We start from the raw sequence: 25,434 nt of genomic DNA, 5'->3' as shown, positions 1-25,434 counted from the left end.
AGCGAGAGCTGGTGCAATACATGAATAGACCGCATGGAGGCAACTTGTGATGACACACAGTTGATCCTGGGACCGAGAGCGCAGCTCTGCACAAATGAACCTGGGCTCGGGAGGACAGCTGATTTTCGACGCCAGAGATCTCAGTGCGCGATCGAGTTCTGCGCGACAAATTATACACAAAGTTTGAGGTACGTTTTTAACTGTTATTGATATCTGAGTAGCACGAAAATTTGTAAATGCTTTCTTGGGTGGTTCGACAAGACGAGAATGCTTGTGGATAGAATTTAGTGGTTCGCAAATCATGCCGATCTGAAAATCGCAGAAAGATAGTTGAATGTTATGCATGCATCGTCTACCAGTACTCTACAGATTTTTCTCACCGAGTGGCAAACTTACCTCAGTATTTGTGCATTGATATGTATACTAAGTTGACCATAGGTAAATCGGAATGCAACATTTCCCATTCAATGTGATACATTAAGCTGTATTATAAACGGGAGGCCAAAACATAATTTGACGTTGTTCGTCAGAGAATGTGGCCGCCATGTTGTTTACGATCTGATTAATTTTTTTGCCAAAGTTGAAACTTTCAAAGAAAGAGGTTTCACAACTACATGTCAAATACTATCTTACTGCCCAGGCTGCGTTTGTGGCTATCTTCGGTAATGCTGTAAGCGTACTGTTTGTCTGGAATTTTTCTTTTGACAGATTGGTTCCATTTAAAAAAAGCTTTGTTATTCACAGCGCGACCGACCGATGATGATGATGATGATGATGATGATGTTATTCACCTCTCAGATATTAAGTTTGAAACAATAGACCTCAAGTGACGCTTGTTGCACGCAATAAGCCCATTAACGGTTGCGACTACGCATGTGCAAAGGTCCGTCTGGGTGTTGTTAAGCAAATCTAGACAATGCCGAGTCGAGAACTGTTTACTTTGTACCTGAGGTGTTATAATTGCAGATGTTAAGATGGGTGACTTTTTCATTGTGTTCTGTTGAAAAATAAACACATGGAGTTTCACCGCAAACATAATCAGCCCAGGATGCCCTCTAACTCCTTATCACCCCTTACTCCGTGGTAAAACCTGATTTATTCCAACCTCCATGGTTTAGACCTTCTTGTTAGCTTTTCCGTTAGTAAAACCGCAATAACTGGCGTCGTCTAGAATTCCGTTCAGAGGACAACCATTAGTCTGGTATTAAATGTTTCTCACACTAGAAATCCCGAGTGGTTCCATCCAATGACCTCTGACCCAAAGCCTTGTTAAATCCAACAGGGCCAAGACTGATTTCTGTGCATCACATCCTTATTTTGTCACGCTGCAGACAGTTCCCCTAGCGGTGTGCTGGAGACAGGGGTTGCGGACGGTGTATGGAAGACGCCATTCCGATGGTGCAGGCGGCGGCAGTGCACAGGATGACGAACAAGCGGAGTTACCTTGACGATGGCGACTCGATGGACGACATAGAACTGTACGACTTCCGCCGGCGGCGACACAGAGGGACCGTGGTCTGGTCCAAATGTCGCCTGATCTCTGTCAGCTTCGTCGTTCTGTTATTCGGTGTCATCTTGGGCGCCATCCTTGGGTATGAGTCAAGTAAGAAAATGGTGGGAGGACCACAACCATGGGGCGGAGATGGGGACACAAGCATCACCCAGAGAATAATAGACGAAGTGAAACCTGCAGAGATTGATAAACACTTGAGGTTTGTGTGTTTTGTTGTCTCAGTCTAGATATCGAACTGTAAATATAATCGGATATCCGAATTTGCATTAATATTGTTTTGACTCTAGATGATAGTTATAAAGTAGCCAGCTCTTTTAGATTTGCCATTATCATAATTTTCAGTTCCCAAGGGAGTGAAATATTGTTGTTGGGTTGTCTTTTTCCGTCTGTATGTGTCTTTCTGTAATTCTGAATGTACATAATACAACATTGCCATGACTGTTATGTTTGTCTGTGGCTCTAGAAGGGTCCCAAAGCAGCATGGGTATGGGGGTGAAGTATGTCATCATCAGTTGTCTTTTAATACATGTACTTCATTAACTGTGTTCATGATCAGTTGAAATAAAAAGTACATTTGGATACTTTATTACCTCCATTAGCTATCATACAGTGAGTATGTAGCTACTCCTCCTGGAGTACAAATTAAACAAACATACATTTGAGTACCTTTCGTTCCTCTACCGAGAAAGAGACATACTAGTAGCAAGATGACTTCAGGATTTGTCAAAAATTAGAAAAAGTAACAGTTCCAATAGTGACTATGAAGAAATAAATGGTTTTAGGAGAAAGCCAGTTAATGTGTTTATCCAAACTACAAGTTTTGTTACACATTCTGTACTTCCCTTTTCAGGTTTCTGACAGCCAGGCCTCACCTGGCAGGCAGTGCCCGTGACGAGCAGGTCCTGGTAAACTACGTCCACGACAAGTGGCAGGACTACGGTCTGGATGTGGTGAGGAAGGTTCCCTACACCGTCCTCATGTCGTACCCTGACAACACCACCGACAGTTACGTGTCCATCCTCACTAACGCCGGGGAAGAAGTGGAGAAGTCGTCGCCTCACGAGAAGCCCATCGTCCCGCAGCAGAACGACTCGGACGTGACGCGACCGTTCAACGCCTACTCCCCCAGCGGAGAACCAGAGGTACTGCAGCATGGATTAAACTAATATTGACAGTTGCACTAGTTACAAACCAACCTACGTAGGACTGAGGTGTTTAACAATTCATTTTTTTCTGAAAACTATCTTAGAGTTGATCTTATTGTCACGAGTCCAGTAGATACCTTAAAACACCACAGTTAGATGTGTTTTAGATGGTCTTAGATGGGACAGGTTGTTTGATGTACTATAAGTATAACCAGCTGCCACCACGCACCTGCAAAGCTGGTGTGTTGAGACGAATGGAGGTTATGGATGGATAGAAAGTCATAAAGTACAAAGTTTGAAATGTTATATCTTAACACATTTTGTTTTTACATGTATTGTCTTTTAGTTTTCAGTCTTATTGATATCAACTTGCATGTGACAAAGTCACATAAAATCTGTTGAAACTTACAGCAAAATCACTCTCAGGATACAGAGGAAACATTAGAATTAAAAAAACATCAACAGCAATCAATATAAGTTATATCCACATTAAAATCTATGCAATTTAAAAGATGAACGTAGAAAATAGTTGTATGTTACAAATTACCTTCATGACATTTTAAGAAATGATAATCACTTGTTTGTTATTTCAGGGTGACCTGGTGTATGGTAACTATGGAACAGTAGAAGACTTTGAGTACCTACAGAAGAACAACATCGACTGCAGTGGAAAAATCGTCATCTTGAGATACGGGCTGATCTTCCGAGGCAGCAAGGTGGGAGGTTACTTTTGATACTCGTCTCATGAGTCAGCTGACAGACATTAGCTAAATTTGATAAGTAACACCTAACTTCTGACAACGTTTTACTTCTGACACTTACCACTGTACGCTGACAGGAATGAGTCTACCAGACTCCATAGGTCGCTGGAAAAATACTAGAACTTGGTCAAATAGACATAACATGCCAGGAGAGTTAGTCGGCCTGAGAGTACAGCATGCAACCTAGGCAGAGACTGGACAGAAATTGGGTCATGTCACACATTGAGTTTTTTTTCATTACCTTGTGCTTGTTCATTTTGTACATCTTCATTCTGTGCTTCTTCACCAGAAATCCTGACAAATATTGTGAATTGTGACATGCCATTATTGCCCTTATTTCTGCATGCTCTGTGTAGGTGGAGAATGCAGAGGCAGCAGGAGCTATAGGGGTCATCCTCTACTCTGACCCAGAGGACGTTGACCCGTTCAACCTTCCCGCATATCCCAAGGGTTTGTGGATGCCTGAGACTGGGTTACAGCGTGGGACACTCTTCACTGGGCAGGGAGATGCACTCACACCTGGCTTCCCTTCAACAGGTGAGAGGAAGATCTGATATACAATATCAGCTCTCAACTTAACATCTAAGTCTATATGGTTTAGATGTAAAGTTGTTATTACTGCCAATGATTATATCTAATATAACATGCATCTATTCTTTTCCCATTCACTCCAAGACATCAATATGTTCCTTACCATTTTTGCTTTATTGTCATGACATAAGATAACAAACATTTCTGTGTAACTATCACCAACATACGACCAGCAACTGTCATTAATTTATAAAGGAGCTACAATTTAATCTGCAGTTGTCATGTAGACTACCAGGGGTGTACTTGTACATGTGTATATTGACTGACTGGTGTTTTACTGATAATTGTAGATCTGTTTATATATCTCTCTATCAATGTAAAATGAATCTCTATCAATGTCTTATATATGTTATGCATATGTCAGTAGTTAGTCACACATACACTACTCTTTATAGTAGTGATAAATATATGAAAATCAAGAGACTCTTTCATGTGACAATGAGACAGAGTTGTCCCCTTCACACCCACAGACACTGCGTATAGACTGCAGCAGAAAGATGCCAAGTTGCCACATATCCCCACCACTCCCATCAGCTGGGGCGATGCTGTCAAGTACCTCAGGTACCTTGGAGAACACTTTCATTTGTGATGATATGAATTTTATAAGCAGAGATACACAGTGTGCAAGATAATGAATGATGATTACTGTAAAAAGTTTTCATTTCATGGGTACTTAATTTTGTGATAGGAAGGGAAAGGAGGCATTTGGTTTTCTATACAGTACAATAGTACAGTAGTATAAGACAGAGCAAATGTTTCTAATATGATTTGTTCATTCGCGAACATAAAGCCACTGGAATATTTCACGATTTACAATACATGGATCAGAGAACCAAGAAATCACCTTAGCCAACTGCAACAAATGTCTTATTCCTGATTGAATTTATATATATAGTAGTGTGTGCCATGTTCCACAGCAGTTTGATTGAAAGAAACTGTAAGTCATGGTGTTGTAATAGATTTTGGACGGGGTATTAAGCCTTTAATCATGTGCATGTGCATCACACTGCACTATTGGCCAATAGAAAAAGCATCCTCAAAAGATTTGTCCTTGGTGCTGAAATGATTTCCTTACCTTACCATAGATATATTTACCTGCCATGGACTTTCAAACTGTATTTGTTGTATGGTACCAGCTACTGTGTGTTCTAGTATTTCTCATCCTAGATGTAATGTTGAACTCTTGTGTGTGCCGTGTCCATGTAGGAACCTGGGGGGACCAGAGGCTCCAGAAGGCTGGGCAGGAGGTCTGAACATCACCTACAGACTGGGGCCAGGATTCACCGGGGAATATGCCAACGGGTAGGATAAAACAACATGCTTTCTTATTGTTGTTGATGATGTGTGTGTTTTGGTGTTTCAATTTGATAATCAGACACCTTTTTGTAAAATGTTGATCAACAAAGTTCAACACACACACATCTAGATGGATGCATGTTTTTATCAATCATATATTTCAAAGCACAATCAGTACAATACAATAGTAGACTGTAACACATGTTGCCACCTTGCAGCCATAGGCTGAATTGCATGTACATAGTATATAACACTGGGTTGATAAAACCACAATCAGTATAAAACACATCAAAACATTTCTAGAATGACAGCAAAATAGATAACGTATACGTATAGAATTCTAAGGATGACCTAGGATGATTCTAGGATGCAGTTTCAATCATTCACAAGTTGGACGTAATATCAAGAGTTATATCTCAATGTGACAGTCAAAAACCTTGTAAAGAATCTGAAGAAACAATGTTAACACAAGCAACTCCTCCTTGTTCCCTCCAGGAAGATGAAGATGCACGTGCACAACGTCTTTGAGAACAGGACCATCACCAATGTGATTGGGTACATCAATGGAAGCATAGAATCAGGTGGGTGAATTGTTACAGTGAGCTAGGGATTTCCCCTGTGTCCTTCTACAAGGTATATCTGCAGGTTGATATTTTTTCTTAGACGTTGTTTGCTGATTCGTAGTGAAAAATGGTGTTGTCTTTCAGTAAAATCAGTTGTCTTAAGGAAAAATACTGAGACAAATTTTGTAGTGACATTCAGTTTTTGAGGTAGAAATGTACATGCACATGCATTCCACTAGGTGGCACTGTTGCACAGAGTTTGGTCACACAGTTAGGCAAAAATCATTTTGTCATTGAAAGAACCCACAGTTCACCTTTATTACCTGGCTGCCAGGAAGTGATACACAATCTATGGATTATGTAAAACTCCATTTCAAGGGGCAGAAGTGTAGAGCCATCAGTGAAAAGTCATGAGGAGAATGTGACGTTATCTCAGCCCGTGATCAGTTTTGATTCCTTTGGTGTGTGCTCGAGTGGAGCGCACGAGACAGCGACTGATTTGGCCATACGTAGAACTGATGGTTTGATCGTGCAAGAGAGAGGGGAAGCAAGTGCCTCTGCCCAATGAAAATTATAATTAGACAAGATGTGGATATGTAATTTTCTTTCACCAACACAATGTGTAGATAGATATGGTTAACTTAGGTCCAATCAAAGCACACTCCATGTGAAAAGTGCTAGTGCATGGCAGGACTGAACATGTACTTTTCTGTAGTGGTGGAGTCATTAAGAAATCAAGCAGCTCGTATTTGTCAAAATTGCATTCTAGCATATTTGCCATCCGCTGATGAATATGTGGCAACAAGGTGCTTCTCAAGTCTGGCACTTGTGCACATTAAGTATGTATTATGGGACATGAAAGATCTGTAAAGGTGCTTTTGAAATCTGTCATACGTGCATGTAAAGTATGTATTATGGGACTTAAAGATGGTAGTTGAGATGACACTGAATGTGATTTAACCATTATGTTCAGCATGTAAGTGACTACATCAACTTCAGTTGTAAAAGTTCTAGGACTGTCAAAATGCACCTTCCAGGGTTTTTTCTAGAAAAATCAAACAAGAGGGAGCACACACAGGCGAGGGAGCCAATTCTAGGTATTTATGGAAGAATTGATCGCTGAGGGAAGGCGGTATGCTGGGGATTAAGCAAAAATCTGAATTCGACAAGTGGGTGCTGGGCTGAAACAAGAGGGCGCAGCGCCCCTCTTTCCCAATTTAGATGAACCCCTGCCTTCTGTCAGCCCTGATCACTTTAACTGAACATGAGACCACCCTAAAGCTTCAGAAGTTAGATAAAAATAAAGATGCAGTACACCCTTTTGCTGGCAGATGTTGTCAACATTGAATCAGGATTGAAAAGAAAATGTTGGAATGTTTTTAGTGAAAATATGTGAGCAATGAGAGAACCAAGATGTATGGTATGATTTGCTGCTTTCTTGAAAACTATGGCACCCAAACATTCCATCATTTTCTTTTCAATCCTGATTCAATGTTGACAACATCTGCCAGCACAAGGGTGTACTGCATGTTTATTTTTATCTAACTTCTGAATCTTTAGGGTGGTCTCATGTTCAGTTAAAGTGATCAGGGCTGACAGAAAAGTGTTGATCACAGTCCAATTATCAAGACCAGGGCTGTCTTTCAATTTTTTCATCCTTGTCATTGTTTGGGAGCCATTGTTCATTTTCGTTGTTCATTTTTTCCTTGTCATTTTAAGCTAAAAACAATATTCTTTCCTCAGTTTCGTGTCATAAAGTTTAGATTTTTTTTCCGGATGGATGGATGGATTGAATTCTTTTCCATCCGCACAAGCAAATTTCTGTCCCGGGATCCAGGGACGGGTCCTGGAGACAGCTCTGATCAGGACCCAATACTGTGTATTGATTGATTGTTCAACTTTCCAGACCGCTATGTGCTGCTGGGTAACCACCGTGATGCCTGGGTGTTTGGTGCTATTGATCCCAACAGTGGGACGGCATCCCTCCTAGAACTGACCAGGGTTTATGGAAAACTTCTACAGGAAGGTAGGACACATCTGTTTCTTATGTTCCACCTAACCATTACTTTTTAAAACTACCCAACAAACCCAAAAAAGAACATAAAGTCAGGTAGCTCAATACAATAAAGCATTTCACCACAGCACAACTTATGATCATAAACTGGGAACTGAATCAAAGTTTTTTTTCTACTTAATGGGACTGCAAGTCAATATCAATGCCACTATGACAGGTTCAGAATAGATCGACTGACAGGATGTACAAAAACTGTTACGATGACCACAGGTGCATTGTTCATATATGTTACTGTGTTATCATGCTATTAATAAAGATCAATCCAGAAAAAGATATTTTTGGTTTGTCTGGAAATGTCAAACAGTCATTTCTCAGAAAAAGGGTTTTGAACTAAAAGCTTCTGTTGTCGGCAGATAGTCTCGGCATGCACTAAAGCAAGTGTTTTGACGGTCGTCTACATGTGTGGAACAACTTCTGTTCTAGTGGAACCAGTTCTGATAACCTCATCAGAATGTCAAGTGTGCATTAGTTACTTAGTAAAGCTGACTTACAGTTACACAACAGCTGCACAGATGTTGCCCTAAGGAAACTTGAATGTTGGATCCATTAAAGCCTCTGGGAGGCTGTTTGCCACAGGCAGAACATGGGAATCAGACATTTTTGTGTGACTACATCATGATAGAAAATAACACCTAGTGTGACAGGCGGGGTAAAGCTTCCAAACAGAAACCATGTGGCTCTTGTGTTGTCAAGAATAGAGGCTTCTTGGCGATGATCAAAAATGGATTTGCTGTTCAATCCTCTGCTAACAAAACTGATTACAGCTCTTTGCTGAGAAATGTAATAGATCTGTGAATTATTTGATTATTCCAGTCATCTTGTTTCAGATTGTTATCTGTACTTAGACATTACAGTTGCCAGCTGGTGTTTAGAAGTCGCAAGAAAAAAACAGTCTGATGACAGATAAGAGTATCTTTACTTAGCTGGGCCATCTGTTTGAGGGAGCTGGGGATTGTGGGGGTACTGAAGGCTGAGAATAGTCAGATGAGTTTGTTTGTTCCATGACTGATCAGGATAACTTGTTGTCTTCTCTACCATGTGGTTTCAGAACACGGGACAAGTTAGTTGGACCCTGTCCTTGGTGCTGAACTCGTTGCTTTAATACTTTTGTTTTGTTTTGATTTACTTTACTTTACTTGTGGCAAAGGTTGTTATAGGCAGATCCCTATTGTTGTATGCTGCCCTATCATTGATGCTGAAATCTTTGTTCATGTCAATACTTCAGTCTTGATTAATCTAACCTGGGGCAAAGTTTGTTACAAGCAGATCTATATTGTTTTGTGCTTTCCTATTTTTGGTACTGCCCTGTCCTTGGTGCTGAAATCCTTGTTTGCTTCAATACTTCAGCCTTGTGTGATTTTATTTGAGGTATAGTTTGCTAAAGACAGATCTCCAATGTTTTGTGTTGCCCTTTGATTTTATTTGGTACTGTCTTAACTTATTTGGGTCCTGTCCTTGGTGGCGAAATCCTTGTTTATTTATTTATTTATTGGTTTGGCTGACGCACAGCCAGGGCTGCCCAACTAGCCTGAGGCTATTACAAAGGGCTAGCCCTGCTGACAAAGTCAAGACATTACAATTGACTGCATAACGAGCTATAACAATCCTTGTTTTCTTCAATACTTTAGTCTTGTGTGTTAAACTTAAAGGCAGATGTTTTGTGCTGCCCTTTGATATGTAGCGTGTATCAAAGATGATCTATGACATTGTAACTACTTTCTTAGAGACTCCTTTCTTTGGCCTAGATCCATTCTTGAGAAAGCCCTTACTATGAAAATCAATAAGTCCTTCCATAGCCCTCAGTACTCCTTTGGAAAGTGAACATAAATGGGATGACTGACAAGTCAGGTATGGAATGTGACAAACACAAGCACTGAAGTAGGGATTTTTGATATGGACTGTGTATCAAAATTAGTTGACAATAATACCAATATCATCTTTGATATATAAGAAAAGCTTCAAATCTGGACTACAGAGGAGATTGATTGTCATTTTGAAAAGTTTCTTTGCTCTATTTTACAAATCTACCCCAGGCAAGCATGACATGTAAATCAAGGTGCTATCACGATTCTTTGTGTAATGACCTACATACCTGATAGATAAATCTGTCAGTTTTTACACGTTTCCACTGGCGGCTTTGTCAGCAAATTATGTGCAGATTTAATATGTTTGTTTAGCTAGATTGCTTTTTGTAGATGAACCTGGGTTACCCCTGTGTTCAGAATTTGTCACTGCACTGTCATACAGCTAATAGGGAGATATTTTCTGTTGTAAAAACTCAGAACACCAGTGTGTGAAAGTAGAGTTTCATTTAATTTCTTGACTACTGCTTATAATTCTGCAAAAATAGTTTTGCCTTAAAGTTTGTAGCCTAACTAGCCTTTCTACGTGGCAAATGATTTATAAAAAAAGTAAGCAAAAAGAACATGATTAAAAAAAATATCTCCCTTTGGATATAGTGCAATTTCCTGACTCCTTTTTTGTTAAGGATTGGCAGAATTTAAGACACATATCATCAAAGACAGGTCTTATTGATACATTTTCAATAAAGTATTGTTGAAATTGGGAGTGGCATTGCTAGCAGATTCACAATTGCTGTGGGGGCACTTTGAATTTGATGATGGGAAACAATTAGTTCAATATTCCAACATGTATAGGAGACCTGAATATGATATGATTAAGTCAATTTTCACACGAAAGCCATCTAGACTAAGAGTCTAACATCATCAGTAGGGACTTCAGGGCTCAAAATTCTCCACAAAAGTTAGGTGCACAGAAAGATTTGTGGGTGCACCACATAGATAAAGTTGAATGTCAGCAAAACATAAGTTTGATGCTACTGCCTCTCTTAAAAACTTCAATCTGTAATTCTGTCCAGATTCCAACCAAGCAATACATCAAATCAAGTACATCAAAAGGTTATATTGCTTTTTCTGATACTTCCATTTCAAGAATATTCTGTATGCTAGTGTACAAGAGAACCGTTACCCTATAGAGTACAAAAATATCTACCTGCACCAGTGTACCCACAGTCAAAAATTAAGTGCACAGCTCCAATGTTGGGTGCACACAGGTGCACATGCACCCACTATTTCGAGCCCTGGACTTAAATTAGGGTGTAGTCTACACGGCTCCTCTTCACTTAAATAATGAGATTGCCAATAGGTATTAGCAGATTCATCACATCCTTAGAAACATCCAAAATTAGAGAATAACGAGAGTTTTCGTGTGCATGTATTTTACCTTAGACACAGGCTTTTCTGCCATTAGCATTAGTGGATTCATCACATCATTATACCTAGTTATAGATAAAATTATTGACCAAATATTTGATTTTTATGTATTGTTAATAAGATTAAGGTGTTTCTGTCATGTAGTTTTAGAACACAGGAGAAGTTTTTTGAACCCTGTCCTTGGTGCTGAAATCCTTGTTTTTTTTGTTATTTATCTTTGGTAGCTTTCTTCTTTGGTCTAACTGGATGCAGAATGCTTGAGACCAAGCAGAATGCTTTTTCGATGGCTGATAGTGCAATGTGGCTTTGTTACAGCTCACTTCTATAGCCAAGTACATCTGGCCATCCCTACTTCCCTTGAAGAGAGGGTTGGGTGCTTAGTTTTACTTGAGATAAAGTTTGCTACAAGCAGATCACTAATATTTTGTGTGGCACTTTAATTCTTTTTATTGTCTTATTAAGTTATTTCTGTCCTGTCCTTGGTGCTGAAATGCTTGTTTGCTTCAAAATTCTAGTTTTTAAAAGTCTTTTTTTTAGATAAAGTTTGTTAAATGCAGATTCCTCATGTTTTCTCCTGCCCTTTGATCTCTACAGAGCTTTAAAGGGTTAAACAGAAAGACTACTGACAAGACTATGGTGGGGGAGAAATAGTCTTTTTGTCTTTTTTACTGTTTGAACAAACATTGGAAAGTAATGACATCGCGCTTGTTGCCTTTCTTTTCATAAGATTAGAAAGTCAAATCTGAGAGTCAGTAAATGGATTTGGAAGGGTTCTGTTGGTAGTCACTCTTCCCTAATGTAATGGTTTTACCTGCCTGTTCTCTTGATATTACAAGTTAGAGTAACATTCCTCCTACCAAAGAGCACAATGGACAGAAGTGGCATCAACGTTGTCTTATTTTGCCTGATGTGATTTGTAAATACAAGCTTCTCAAAGAGCAACAACTTCCAAAGATCATAAAACTGGGTAATGGAGTGCAGATGAAATAAGGTAAAACCTTTCATCCTTTAAGAGTGAGAAAGTAAAGCCGGTTGGCCCGACCTGGTGCCACTAAGTGCACTCTACAATTAGGTGACATCCTGGAGCAAGTCCTGGTAAGTCACAAAGTGCAGGACCTGATCAAGTGTCCTTACTGTCATGGCTTCAACTCAAACCAGGAAAGAGCATCTCGAACCAAATGGGACCCAAAAGTGCGTCCTTGTTCAGCGCTCCTTTGCACTCCCATATTGGTTTGATCAGTGACAGGTGTTGTGGCTTGGGACCTTTGCTACCTTAGATCAAGCCTTTGGGTATGACAGCTTCCGGTGGTTCCACAAATGTCTTCCAAGAGCCTGCCTCCCAGTGATTGAAGATGATTCAATGATCTCTGTACCTTTCCATGTCGCAAACCCGCAAGCCCCCGGCTTAGTGCCACACAATGAGGAAAATCCTCTTATTTAAGCCAAAATCACGATCAATCCAATGAAAATCTGCTCAGCCAGCGTCATGCAATATTGAGCAGTGTTGGGCAGACATGGGAAGGAATCCGTGATACCAGCTCTACTTTTGACAAACTTAAGTACGAGTAATTGATGGCCAAGGTTGCCGGATCCATATGATTGCGGGTTTTCCCCATACTAATAGATCTTCTGCAGTTTCAAGCAAACTGCACTGCACGCAGTAATGGGGATCAGATACGACAAATGAGGGGATCCCATGCTTTCAGGATGTAAAATTGCCAACACATAGGCACACTTTATCAATGGATTGTCACCGTTAGTATTTATAGCACTATTATATTTTAGGGCTTTGTGTGTTCGCATTGTACCCATTATTCATTGTTCCGTGGCCGTGAAACATGTGACTTTGTGGAAGAACATTTCACCTTCAAAGTACATAGTTTGGCAAAGTGTAGCATACAATTCGAAAGGTGTCTAACACTAACAGTTGTATGTATTGCTTTCTAGTTTTCCTGCATTTCTCTGTACATAGAGCGCATATTGTACATTGTAGCTGACTGTACGTAATGTTACGTGTACTTGTAACAAGGCCAAGATGTTGTCATATCAAAAGCTTCTCTCCATTCCAGTTTAGTCCTGTTGTCTTCCCACAGTAATCTTCTGGGAACAGACAATGTCTCAGATCCATCAGTTTGCATCTAAGGACTTCTTGAGATTGGGGTCAAGGATTTCAATTCCGTGGCAGTGCTCGGACCATCAGTCATTCTGAAGCCTTTATAGTTCTAATCTGTGATCTGAAATGTGTTCCAAGTTATCTGCAGCAGTCATATTCAACTATACCAACCAAATCAGGAAGTCTATATGCATGGGACATGCGATATTTCAGATAGTTTTACTGCATACATATGGTACAATGAATGTAATGAATTTATTCTGACCTCAATAGCAACAACAAGATAACAAAGATTGAAAACAGCATGGCTTTGTTGAATGTCATCTTAGTCATGTGAAGATTAGTCAATGGTATTGAGTATAACCAGCACTGAAAGTACCTGCAAAGAGAAGACAAAGTGCTTTCCTTAGATCTCACAGCTAAGTTTTAACTCCTTTACTCTGCTACAGATGGAGTTGAGAATTGATGGGAGGATTGGTTTCCTTGATGCAAGCGTACATTGAGTGCTTATGAGAGTTATGGCCTCCCCTTGTACTTGTGATAGTCTGGGCCGGAGTGTTCTCGGGTGTGTGTGGGCACCATTGATCTTGATCGCAGGTCTGTAAGTCCCCGTAAGCCCTGTAAGCTGTGCCATTGATCCAGGAGTACAAAGGCCAATTTGGGGCTTCCTACCCAGGAGATGGATTAGGGAGTAATGCAACAAGTGGGATTACAGATGATTAGATACCTGGAAGAGGCAGGGGGGGTCTCTTGTTTTTGGATAATCTTCTTTGAAGTGTAAAATCCCTGTTATTTTGCCTAATGAAAAACTCTTATTTTGCAATATTCTGTAGTTTTCTTTGAAGATTAAACAAACATGTGTACAAACATGACTTTTCTGAATACAGATCTTGCATAAAGCTATGAGCAACACTGCCGCTCCCAAGTTATTCTGAATACTATAATAGAGGCTGCACCCATCTTTTGGAATAGACGTAAAATGGGGGTCCTGTGTTCAAGGAGGGGCCTTGAGCTCGTTGATTAAAGGGAAAGGGCTAGCAACCTCTCCTTGTAAAAATATACCCTGCTACAGAAACAGCAAGGAAACTTGTTGACCCATGTGCCACTAGGCATTACATCAACAACAACTACCCGGTATGACAATGACCTTGCTGGCAAATTAGAAACATTTTAGAGTTCTAATGACATGACTACTGTAAATCTTGTGGTGAGCTCTCCGCCGCAAATTCATGATATTTTGAATGTGTGTTTTGAATTCCTTCTGTACTACGGAATTTTGAACTTCAAACAATGCAAAAATTTGTGAATTTGCGGTTACCGGATGCTGTGTGCATCACACAGCTTACAGCCTTAGTAGAGATTGACTTAAGGGTTAAGATGAGAAACAAACAAAGTCCGTGTGATTTCAGGCTGGAGACCACGGCGCACTGTTGTGTTCTGCAGCTGGGGTGCAGAGGAGTATGGCCTCATTGGCTCCTCAGAGTGGACGGAGGTGAGACAGATTCATGACATTCATTTGTTCAGCTGATACACACGACAATGTACAGCTTACAGTCAAGCCTGTCCAACTACATGTAGCCTCAGGCTATTATCAAGGGCTGACATTGAAGGATATGCAAATAGGTACACAATCAATAGTTACTACATGTGAAATAGATACAGAATGTATACATTATCAACATTTACCCTAGATTTCATTCCCTAAACAGAAAATTCTTTTGTACTTTTGTAGTACTATTAATATTGACTTTTGTGATACTGTTGATATTGACCACCTATCACCTAGACTGTACATTGGATGTTTACAACGCATTCTATAGAAATAGACAAAAATTGCTAAACAAGTGATGTTTACAGGTTGGTTGTACGGGTTGTACCTGAAGGTTTATCACTTAAGATTACATTAAAGTGAAGACTGTCATTTTGTCCTTACAAGCAACACAGACCAATAGCCATTTCTAGATGCCAGGATGCCAGCTCCATATTTTCTCAATTCTTTTAGTTCTTTTCACATGTCTCATGTACAAAATCTTTTGATTGTGGCATACCATGCAAGAGATACACGCACACACACACACCAAACAAACGACATACCCTACTCACTCACTGATTGCAGAATCTTTTTAATGGGTCATGGTTGAAAACATCATTATAAGGAGAGAGCTTATGTTGTGTCTAACTATAGGACAATATCAAGACTCTGGGACAAAGAGCTGTGGCTTATGTCAACATTGACATTGCAGTTCAAGGTATGTTACCCTGCTAGAATAAGCATGAAAAAATGTCATGCTTTATACCTTATCAATATACAATGCTTTGTTCACCCATGCACTGTAGTACAAAATGCCTAATCTCAAGCTTGAGACTGTTGCCTTGAGTCAGAGTTGTATAAAATGGGACTGGCATAGGGACATATTTTAATCAGAAATCTGTGTTGTCTGCTTATTGTATATCTGTGACCATGTTGTCATACTTCATCCCTTTGCTATGTGCAATGTTGACATGCTTGTTTTCTTAGAATAGACAAAAGTGTTTGATGGTTAGATAAAGGAATGAATTACAGTTTTCACAGACTGTATGAATGAAATTAAAGCCCCTGAAAGTCATATATGATATTGTATTTGAATTGAATGTCCCAGGTCAAGCCACACCCTTGATAAAGTCCACCCCACCTCTGTACCAGGCCCTGTACAATGCCACCAAACAGGTAGGAACAGAATATGTCATGCCTTTTACCTATTAAACAATGCTATACTTCTTACACAGTTTATTGTCACTGCACTTTGACAGAAAAGAATTAAGTGTAAATTGTTTGTTTATCAGGATGTTATCTTATGTTGTGTCATGGTATGTTATGTTTAATGTTAAGGGTCTTTCTAGAGGAAAAATATTCTGTAGGACTAGAGAAGAATTTGAATGCAAAGGTTTTTTTTTTAAACAATCACATTTTCTGCATGGTGTTTCCTTTAATAAGCTGCCCTGATGACAGTCGTCTTTGTAAATGTGAATAGAAAGGAAAAACATACAGATGGAGAAATGTGACTGTCTTCAGCAAAGCACTTCCAGGGCCCCACTGAAAAGCAGTACGATGCTTGAATGGGCCACCCTGGCTCAATAACACAGAAATTAATAAATAGATAAAAGCAATTTTTCCCTCAAACCTTGAAATCCTAGAACCCAAGCTGTAATTCTAGAAGCCTAAAAAAACACCTGGTGTTCGGATCACCTGTTACAAAGACTTCCGCTCAGCCATCCTGTTACTCACACACATATGTAACCTGTACGCGTACCTGCATTCCCCAGGGACAGCGGCTAGTTGAGTACTGAGACATGATTGCTGTGTGTTTAATTTGTCACATTTTTTAAGGTACCCAACCCGAACCCAGAGGAGGTCAAGCAAGGTCGGCCGACAGTGTATGACACCTGGAAACATATGAAACCAGATGGCATGTACGTTGTGTTCCTTTATCTTGAATAAGTCTAGTGTACTCTTTCTGACATGATGTCCTTCAGATAAAAATAGGGTATTGTTATTTGCACTTGGCTAAATTTTTCCAGTGACCTTTTTCTGACATGATGTCCATTGGGTAAAATATTCTTATTCCTCACCTCACCTATCCCATGACCTCTTTTTGGGTCATTAGGGCTCCATGAATAGATCCTCCACCATCCTGCTCCACCTCACTCTGTTGTCTGCCGTTCTCATCGCTTGCGATAAGCTTAGTCCTGTCCACTCTTATGTTATCTTCCCACCATTTTCTTATTCACTCTCTGCTAATTGTTACCCTTTTCCTTGCCTCTCATAGGATTGGCTCCATTGGCTCAGGCAGTGACTACACAGTGCTGCTGGACAGAGTTGGTGTGACCTCTGTGGACATGAGATATGACTATGACCGGGTAAGTGACTTAGCACGATGGCCTTTGCTTGAGCTAGTATATAACTGAATTAATCTAGCTGTTCGTTGTTTCTTTAAGTACCAAATTCTTCCAGCTAAGCCACTTCTCTATAGACTTTTAGTTACTAGTAGGTAATAGCTGCTGCATTCTTTTTTGACTGTATCTATTGCATTGCATTTTGTATCAATTGTTGCATAGAATATGTTTTGTAATATGTAATGTATGGCACTGCACGATACCAGCAATTGTTGCCTTGTACTCCACAAGTATTGTGATGTTGTAATTCAAATAAAGTCAGAGTTATATTCCAATGAGTTCAAAATCCATGACCATACCAGCTCTGTAAAGGGAGATGTATAGGTCTAAAGCTGTATAGACTGATGGGTTATTGGAGGGTATCCTCACCTTAAGACCACTAAGACATATAATGTGTATAGTCAAGGTTTTAATTCTTCTCAGTAAAGATATGGGATTCTTTGGATATTTATCTGTTTATCTACTGTTTATCTGTTTATCTGACTCAAAGCCCATATAAAAAAAAAGAGAGAAAAACAACAAAACAAGCAGGGCACATTGGTATTTCTACAACAACATTCTTAGCCTGGTTTTGAGAACAAAGATTTAAGGGCGTTGTCCACGAGGCTGACAAGGCCGATGCGTGACAGGCACACACAGCCAGAGCTTCTGAAGGGGAACGGTGAATCAGGTTGGTGCTGTGACGATGCGGCTCTTCCTCCTACTGCCCTTGTCTTTTACATCAAGCTGGCAGTAGTGATGTTGGCAATGTCTCAGAGAAAAGACCTCCAAGTGGCATAGCGATTTTATGATGCTATTTTAAGATGCCAAAAGCCAAGACACAAACGAGTCTGCCAGCGATGTGTATGTCATGTTTTTTTGTTTTGTATTGTCTTTGTTACCAGAAAACATACCACATCTCCACCTATGCCATGTACCACTCGGCGTACGAGACGTATGACTATGTCAAGAAATTCATCGACCCAGATTTCGCGTATCACCGGGCAGTTGTTCAGATTTGGGGGGAGCTAGCTCGCAACATGGCCGACTCTCTCCTGCTCCCACTCAGTGTCGAGGACTATGCAGACTTCCTGCAGAAAACCTTTGAGGGGTTCGAACAGGCAGCAAAAGCCAAGCTGGACGAAAAGAATATCAGTTTAGGTAACCTCTATCTTCTTGTATGCTAACTGTGTACTCAGTAAAGTGAAAGTAACCTAGGAACAAAAGTTTACGACTTGTTTGCAACCACACGTTGTGAAGCCTCTGGAGGATGGAGAACTCTGACAAACTCCGTTGTGACATGTACCATTTTTATCAATGATGACATATTTACTATTTGCGATATTATCACATCCTCTTCTGAGCATTGCGGATAACTTCTAGATGGCAAAAGTTTGTAATAGCTCTGGGTACACCACAGGGGAGGCTTCTTTGTGTTGCCACAAGTGATCTCACTTATACAACAATTTCCCTGAAGTAGCCGCATGTCGTAGGGTTTGATTGATAGGTCCTTGGTCCTTTTCAGATGGACTAAAAGCTGCTGTGCAGAAGTTCTCCCTAGCAGCCACACACCTGGAGCAACAGAGACATGCCGTTGACAGAAACAAGTGAGGACCGTTCCTACACGATCTGGTCTTTGTCACTGAAACATTGATGTGCACACCGGGCAGGAGAGAAGGGAGGGTTTAAAGGACACTGCTGTTCTCTTCCTGCTGTATATCACTTTTAAAGTCTTGCTAGTGTCAAGGGAATGAAGCAGAATATAATGGGCAGTGTCCCTCTGAGTTGAAATTTGACTCTGTTCAATGATGTCTTTATCTAGTACTACATGTACATTTGTATATGCACTCTACCTTTGTGAAGAAAGTAAAGTTTTTTTTGATTACTTCTTTAAAAAAAGAGCACAAATATATGTAAGAGAAACTTACTAGGTCTTGTCTTGTAAATTTGTCCTGCAAAACAAAAGAACTTGAAAGTATTGGATTACAACCTTGTTTGTACACAACCAAAGAGTTAGTGCATAGCCATTCTCTTTGCTTGTGTACAAAGAACTTTGTTATCCAGTGATTTACCAACTCTATGCAGAGCTTGAAAGTATCAATTTTACCTCTGTGAAAACAGAGATATTGCTTTCTGTCTCTATGTTTATTTCTTTGTCTTGTTCTATAATGTTTACACCCTCATTCCCCTATTTGACCCTTTACTATTATGAACCCTAGGTAAACTAAATAAAACTGTTGGGAATGTTGACCTCTTCACCTGCTTTTTGTTTTTCCCAGCCCGTTTGCGGTGCGGAAGATGAATGACAAGGTCATGTATCTGGAGCGAGCCTTCATCGAGCCAGAGGGCTTGCCCGGCCGTCCTCTAGCCAGGTAACCTTGACTCTGTGAGCCGCCGTGTCTCCATCATTCCATCAGGGGTCATGTAAAGGAGGCTGTCTCTGTCCATAGGCCATCCTGTCCCTTTTGCCTGTTAGCCCTCTTCCTGCTGCCTAACTCTGTAACCAGTCAGTGTTGGTGAAAAAAGTATTACCTCAGCAAGGAAAAGGTTAAACTAGCCTGTATCTGCCTCTCTCTTTCTCTCTCATGCACTCTTTCTCTCATTATGATTCTATACAATATGTTTTCATCCACTCTGTCTACCGTGGTACTTCATCCACAGAATTTTTGAAATTCTAAGACCTGAAGGATGAATGGCAAATTCCTTTTTTAATCACTTGGTATTTGGACGCAATGTAATATATGAAAAAAAGGTGTGATTCTGTATTAATGAATAGAATTCAACTGGGTCTTTGTCATGTAGCTGGGCAAAAGTTACAAATGAAGCTTTTTGGATCAGATAGCCAGGCCAATGTGGACCATTGTAAGCAGAAGATGTATTCATATTTTGTGTAATGATAAAACATAGCAAATAACATGCCTGTCCCTGGTGCTGAAACAGTCATTATGGTTTTATGTTTTCTTTCCAATGACTTGTTCATCTAAGTTCCCAGGTTTGTTTGGGACAGTTCAGGCATAAAATGTGAGAAATAGATTATAAAATGTGGACAATTGTCTTGTTATCAGTTACTTCCTTTCTTGAGAAGCAAAATGTATAAACCATGAGTCAGTCGTGACTCAAAACGACCTCCATATATTGAGCAATTAGTCGGCACTCAGAGGCAGATTTCTCAGTAACCTGCATTGATGTACGTGATTTCTTCTGTACGTGGATTTTACAGCCGCCACTCCACTCCACTTTACTGTGTGTTTTCCCTTTAATGTGACACACACTACCGGTGGTGCACTTCGTCGTACAATCTTTCCTGTCCAATAAAAAATGTTTCTCCTCACACTGACGCAAGGGCTACAAATTGTGCGGCTTGAAAACGGCAGATGTCTTGTGATAAAGTTTTCTCGCCGCCTTCGAACCGCAAGTTTTCCGCCACACGCTAATGCACAGGAGTGGGTCTTGCACGTTTCTCAGGTGGCATGCATGTGCCTGACTAAGTGGTGCCTGCCATCCTCCCTTGGTAATATCTGTACATTAACCCTTGATTGGGAGCACTAAAGTGCTTCTTTGCAGGGCTAACAATGCTCCTTATTAATGTTGGGCAAGATTACAGTCCTAAAGCTGAACGTTATGTTGCTCCTAAGTGCCTGATTTTTCCTGGTAATTAGCCTTCCCATAGACCCATTGGTGATGACACAGGGTCCTTGGGGACCTGTCAGTATGACGTATTCGATGGCTGAGGATCTTCATATATTCTCTCAGTGTGGGGGACAAGGAGCGCCAATTTCCAGGGAGATCCCATCTAATGAACGATCATGACTTTACCACCTAATCTTCTTGAAAGGAAGAGATCCGGAAATCAGGCCCCTTTTCCTTAATTGTTGTTCAAGTGAAGCAGAAGGACTGTTTTGTTTATGGCCCATGTCCTTCAGATACATCAAAGGGACGTACACGAGAAGCAGTTAGAGCCATACTTTTATGGCCAAGTTTGAATTAAGTGCTTGTGCTTGAATGGGTCGGCCTGGGGGGAACATACTCAGGATTCTTATTGTCCCCCCGCTTATGATAGAGGTGATGAACATAGGGAGAATCTGTCACAGGTTGTAGAGGAGCCGAGGAGGAAAATAAGTGAGCAGTAAAAGTTATATGCCAGGCGCCATTCCCTTTTTAAGAGCTGGGATGTTATCATCAACAGGCTGAAGCAGTGATGTTTTATTCATTAAGATGTTGGCTTGTGAAGTAAGTGTCACCTGCTCCATGGCATAAAAAATGCCAGTATACATGCATGTCTGCTGCATGAAATACTTTTTTTACTCGCAGCGGTATACATTATGTATGAAACTTTTTTGAATGCCAGCGGTTAATCACTTAATCTGTAATGAAAAACTGATATGTGTGCCATCTATTACAATGTACGAGGTACAAGTTTACTATCAAGTTCACTAACTTGCTTACTATATAAATTAATTTTCAGACTTTGAGTGGTGTTATACTGGCAAAAGAAGTCAGACACCCTAAGAACTTGGCAGGATAGAAAAGTATAAAAACAAAAAGCTCCCAACTATAAACTTTATGTATAACTTGGCGGTACATGTATGCCATCATTAGGTCATCATGTTTAACATGAATGTTTTCTAAGTTATGTTGTATTTCTCTGTTACAGGCATGTCGTTGTTGCCCCCAGTAAGCACAACATCTATGCAAGTTCCTCCTTCCCGGGCCTACAGGATGCTCTGTTTGCAGTAGACCACAGCGAGGACCCCGACCCTGCCTGGGAGACCTTCAAGAGACAGCTGTCCATTCTCACCTTCACTATCGACGCTGCTGCAAGAACTCTTCAGGAAGACACAGCATAATCGCGGCTGTCAGCTGTCAGAAAACTGAACTCTTGCCAATCTTATAGTTGGTGCAATGTTCCACTATTGGCGTAATTGGCCCATACATGTATGTGTTCCACTCTTCTAGTACTTGGTACAAATATGTTCCACTTTTCTAATACCTGTGTAAATATGTTCCACTCATGCAGTACTTGGTGCAAATATGATCCACTCTTCCAGTGTTGGAAAACTAGACACGTAGACATAGAGCCTTTATTTATCATTTTTTATCAAAGACATCTCTAAGGGTTAAGGTGACTAGACGTCTTTTTGGTGGTATTCCAATATTATTTCAGAACAAAATGAATAAGTCTGGCAATTAGAAATTAAGGTGACTGTTAAATTAGTAAAGCTGACAAAGAGCTTGGTGTAATTATAAAAGGTAATAACAATAGAGGGCATTTTAACATATCAGGGTTCTTTTTACGCATATCAGGCTTGACTATGTTCTGTCAGATTACTTGGACTAAACCAATGTTTATGACAGTGTAGTCTGACTACTAGTATTAGTTTTATACTCTTAAAGCACTAAGACATCCAGTCACAACCTGAACTTCTGTTGATATGCAAATCAGAACGATTTATTTGGTCGATCGGCTTTTTATACTATGAAAGTTTTGATATTTTAAAGTGAGTGTACATGGTAGAGCTATAGTTTTATTATGTCTTCCAGTGTTTGGGGTAAGGGGGCAAGTTAAGGAGTGGATTAAACCTTACATGGTGGATATCCAGGGTACATTATACTTAAGAGCTGCTTGTACATTACAGATAGCTGGACAGAGCTCCATTATGCTGCTAGCAGTTAAAGGGAAAGAGTTGCTGAGAAACTCCTATATTTGACATAGAGACACATTGTGAAACATTGGTGTAGTGGGTAGGTTTTAATCGTGATGTTTTTACTGATTGAAGTATAGTAAGTATAGTTTGAAAAATATAACTGTACAATGCATACAATCCAGTGGCCACACTAAGTATGATACAAGTATGATACAGGCCCCTACTTGGTGTAAGTTGCTTACTAAATAAATAAATTAATAAATAAAATACTGGTATTGGGAATTTTTCTCTCACATATTGGTAATTCCTTTGCAGTTTGCAGGTGGCCTCTTGCCACAAAATCTTTTTCATCAAATGCTTCAGCTCTTATCCCCGCTGATAGCAAGGTGTCAATTGCACGGCACCAAGATCTTCTGCTCCTAAAGATGTGCCTATAACAAGTCTGCCCCACTCCTGAACTGTCACCTTATCACAGGTATAATGTTAAGTGTGTAAGCCAGCCACTCTCCCAACAAGGATACAGGCCGTAACAGGTTTCTGAAGGGCTGTTTATATCTTAGTGCGGTTGTTTGGAGAGGCGCGCAGTGCCGTGAGTGTTGCCGAGATTGTTCTTGAGGTTTATGAAGCACCCCGACAAGCAGGACTTTAGCGGGGCCTCACCGAGCAATCCAGGATCTGAAGTGACGGGGACATTAGTGGAACTCTGATCGCCAGTGACACTTCAGATTGTGTAGTAACCTCAAGGGGATGCTGCACAAATGGGGGATCATGCAATGAAGACTCCCTTGCTACTTGGAAAAACTTTTTAAAATGGAAGTAGAAGCCCTATGGCTGATTGAGACTTCTGTGGAATGACTAATTTCGTGGCATGTGGTGCAGCCATGGGGGGTGGATACGTTTCTCTTGTCAAAGTAAAGCTGCAAATGTGGCATCTCCATCAAGAAATGAGATTGTGCATTGCCCTTGAGTTACCCCCAACAATGTCATTTTCAGTGTTTACCACCATTGTTTTATGAAATGCAGTTACAGCCACCATCCCCAACAAAACCTCTGGTGCTTGCAGGGATGGATATGGAAACATAATAAAAATTCTATTTATTTTACCATTAAAAACAAAATCAGCCATGCATCTGGGTCTTTGTAACCATGCAGACAAGCATGTAACCGCTGAATCACTGTTTAATTTTGGGCAAAGTACATGGTGTGTAAGGATGGCTGCAATCTTAATATATTGCAGTAATCATAGTGTAATAAACCAGGCAATGGCTGTGTTGCTGTTTTTGACATTGCAAGTCCTTGTAAACCCCATAATGGGGTAATGGTACAACATGATCTGTCTGTGGTTTAAGAATACGGTAGGCAGGGACCGGTGCGCCGGATGGGGGTGAGGCAGCCGACTTCCCAGACAAAACTTGCTAAATTTTTAATTCCTGTGCACGTTATTAGCAGCAGAGATTGTTAAGTGAAACCTAGCCTGACATCTGGTGGGTCGAATGCAATACTCACAATGGGCACACAACATAAAGCTCCCTGACTCATCTGTCTTGATGAATTGTCTCCTCTCCCGGCGGACCCCCTCTCGCGGGAGTCCGTCGTGTTTCAGTCCTAAGTAATCAGCGTTCCCTCGCATATTTGAACGTGAATTAAGGCACAGCGTGGTGACAAGTGCGGCGCGTATTACACAAACAGAGGAGTCCTGAGCTTGATTGGACTTAGCAAACAAGACGACTAATTACGTGAGGAGTAATTTAGTGATTTGATGTTTGTAAGTGGCAGGTGTTGTGATGGATGGGTGGGAGCGGACCGGAGTGTGCAGCTGGAGACGGGATCCTGATTAGTGCGGCACAATTAAGATCACACACTTAAGGGGACCAGGGGACCTGCCAATCTTGAGGCAGATTAACATCAGCAAATTTCAATCACAATTCTGCAATGGCAATCTTGTTTTTCTTCAAGGTGGATGCTGCAGTGTAGTGTAGGTCAAATCAAACAACGCGTCCCACAAGGGTGCGTTTGTATCCTGCTTAATTAAGTCACTAAAAGTTGTGCGGCATGGAAGATTAAGTTCGCATCCTTCTTTCTAATGCATTTCTGTCAAAATCCGTGTCATTTAAATCTTTCAGACAAGGTCATACAGTACACATGCAGTGCCATTTTCTTTGTATCATCGCAGTAGCTGTGTTTTTTTGCACCTCAAATAAGTCCTTATCTGTTGGAGAAGCTTATTGGTAAACTGTTGTGTTCCTTTGTAATGAAGTCAGCCTGGCAGTGCTAGTAGTATGAAATATGTTTGATGGAAAAGTGTGTTTACCACAGACCAGGCAGATTTCTAGTAGAACATGGATTTACCTCCTACAGAGGCAGATGTCTCTTCTAGTAGACATAAACAAAATAATGTGATAACAAAACAGCAGCAGCAACACACAGCAGCCTCTGTATGTATCCCATTGTCTCAGAGGTAAAAACAAATATGGAGATAATATAGACTAGATGTGAACTTAAAATGAACTTAAGTGGCAAAGTTTTAGTCGTAATACAATGATTATTGTCACATGTAGGAAGGGAATATTGTACTTTGTGTGTTCTCA

The 25,434-nt window shown here is 40.4% G+C and overlaps 1 protein-coding gene across 2 annotated transcripts; it reads left to right on the top strand.

Moving 5' to 3' along the window:
• On the top strand, positions 1 to 23,113 carry LOC136433719 (putative N-acetylated-alpha-linked acidic dipeptidase). 2 transcript variants are annotated; one of them, XM_066426171.1, is made up of 18 exons: positions 1 to 188; positions 1,332 to 1,712; positions 2,364 to 2,655; positions 3,252 to 3,374; positions 3,776 to 3,956; positions 4,481 to 4,571; positions 5,217 to 5,312; positions 5,802 to 5,887; positions 7,776 to 7,895; positions 14,699 to 14,781; positions 15,475 to 15,538; positions 15,929 to 15,996; positions 16,657 to 16,739; positions 17,096 to 17,186; positions 18,107 to 18,362; positions 18,727 to 18,808; positions 19,481 to 19,573; positions 21,856 to 23,113. In XM_066426171.1, exons 2-18 carry the CDS (start codon positions 1,378 to 1,380, stop codon positions 22,046 to 22,048), a joined length of 2,337 nt encoding a protein of 778 aa, XP_066282268.1. In that variant the 5' UTR covers positions 1 to 188; positions 1,332 to 1,377; the 3' UTR covers positions 22,049 to 23,113. The 2 variants fall into 2 exon arrangements, with proteins under 2 accessions (XP_066282268.1, XP_066282269.1); XM_066426172.1 differs by having other exon boundaries at positions 1,283 to 1,712.
• The last annotated feature ends 2,321 nt before the right edge of the window (positions 23,114 to 25,434 follow it).

The sequence above is a fragment of the Branchiostoma lanceolatum genome, chromosome 4, assembly GCF_035083965.1.
Source record: "Branchiostoma lanceolatum isolate klBraLanc5 chromosome 4, klBraLanc5.hap2, whole genome shotgun sequence".
Classification (NCBI taxonomy): domain Eukaryota; kingdom Metazoa; phylum Chordata; class Leptocardii; order Amphioxiformes; family Branchiostomatidae; genus Branchiostoma; species Branchiostoma lanceolatum.
Note: the sequence above shows the minus strand (reverse complement) of the source record. Positions and strands in the feature narration are given on the sequence as shown.

Coding starts and splice junctions, on each gene's coding strand:
- LOC136433719 (XM_066426171.1), top strand. CDS start 1,378: ATGGAAGACGCCATTCCGATGGTGCAGGCGGCGGCAGTGCACAGGATG. Junction 4,572..5,216: donor GATGCTGTCAAGTACCTCAG/GTACCTTGGAGA, acceptor GTGTCCATGTAG/GAACCTGGGGGGACCAGAGG. Junction 14,782..15,474: donor GCTCCTCAGAGTGGACGGAG/GTGAGACAGATT, acceptor GTCTAACTATAG/GACAATATCAAGACTCTGGG.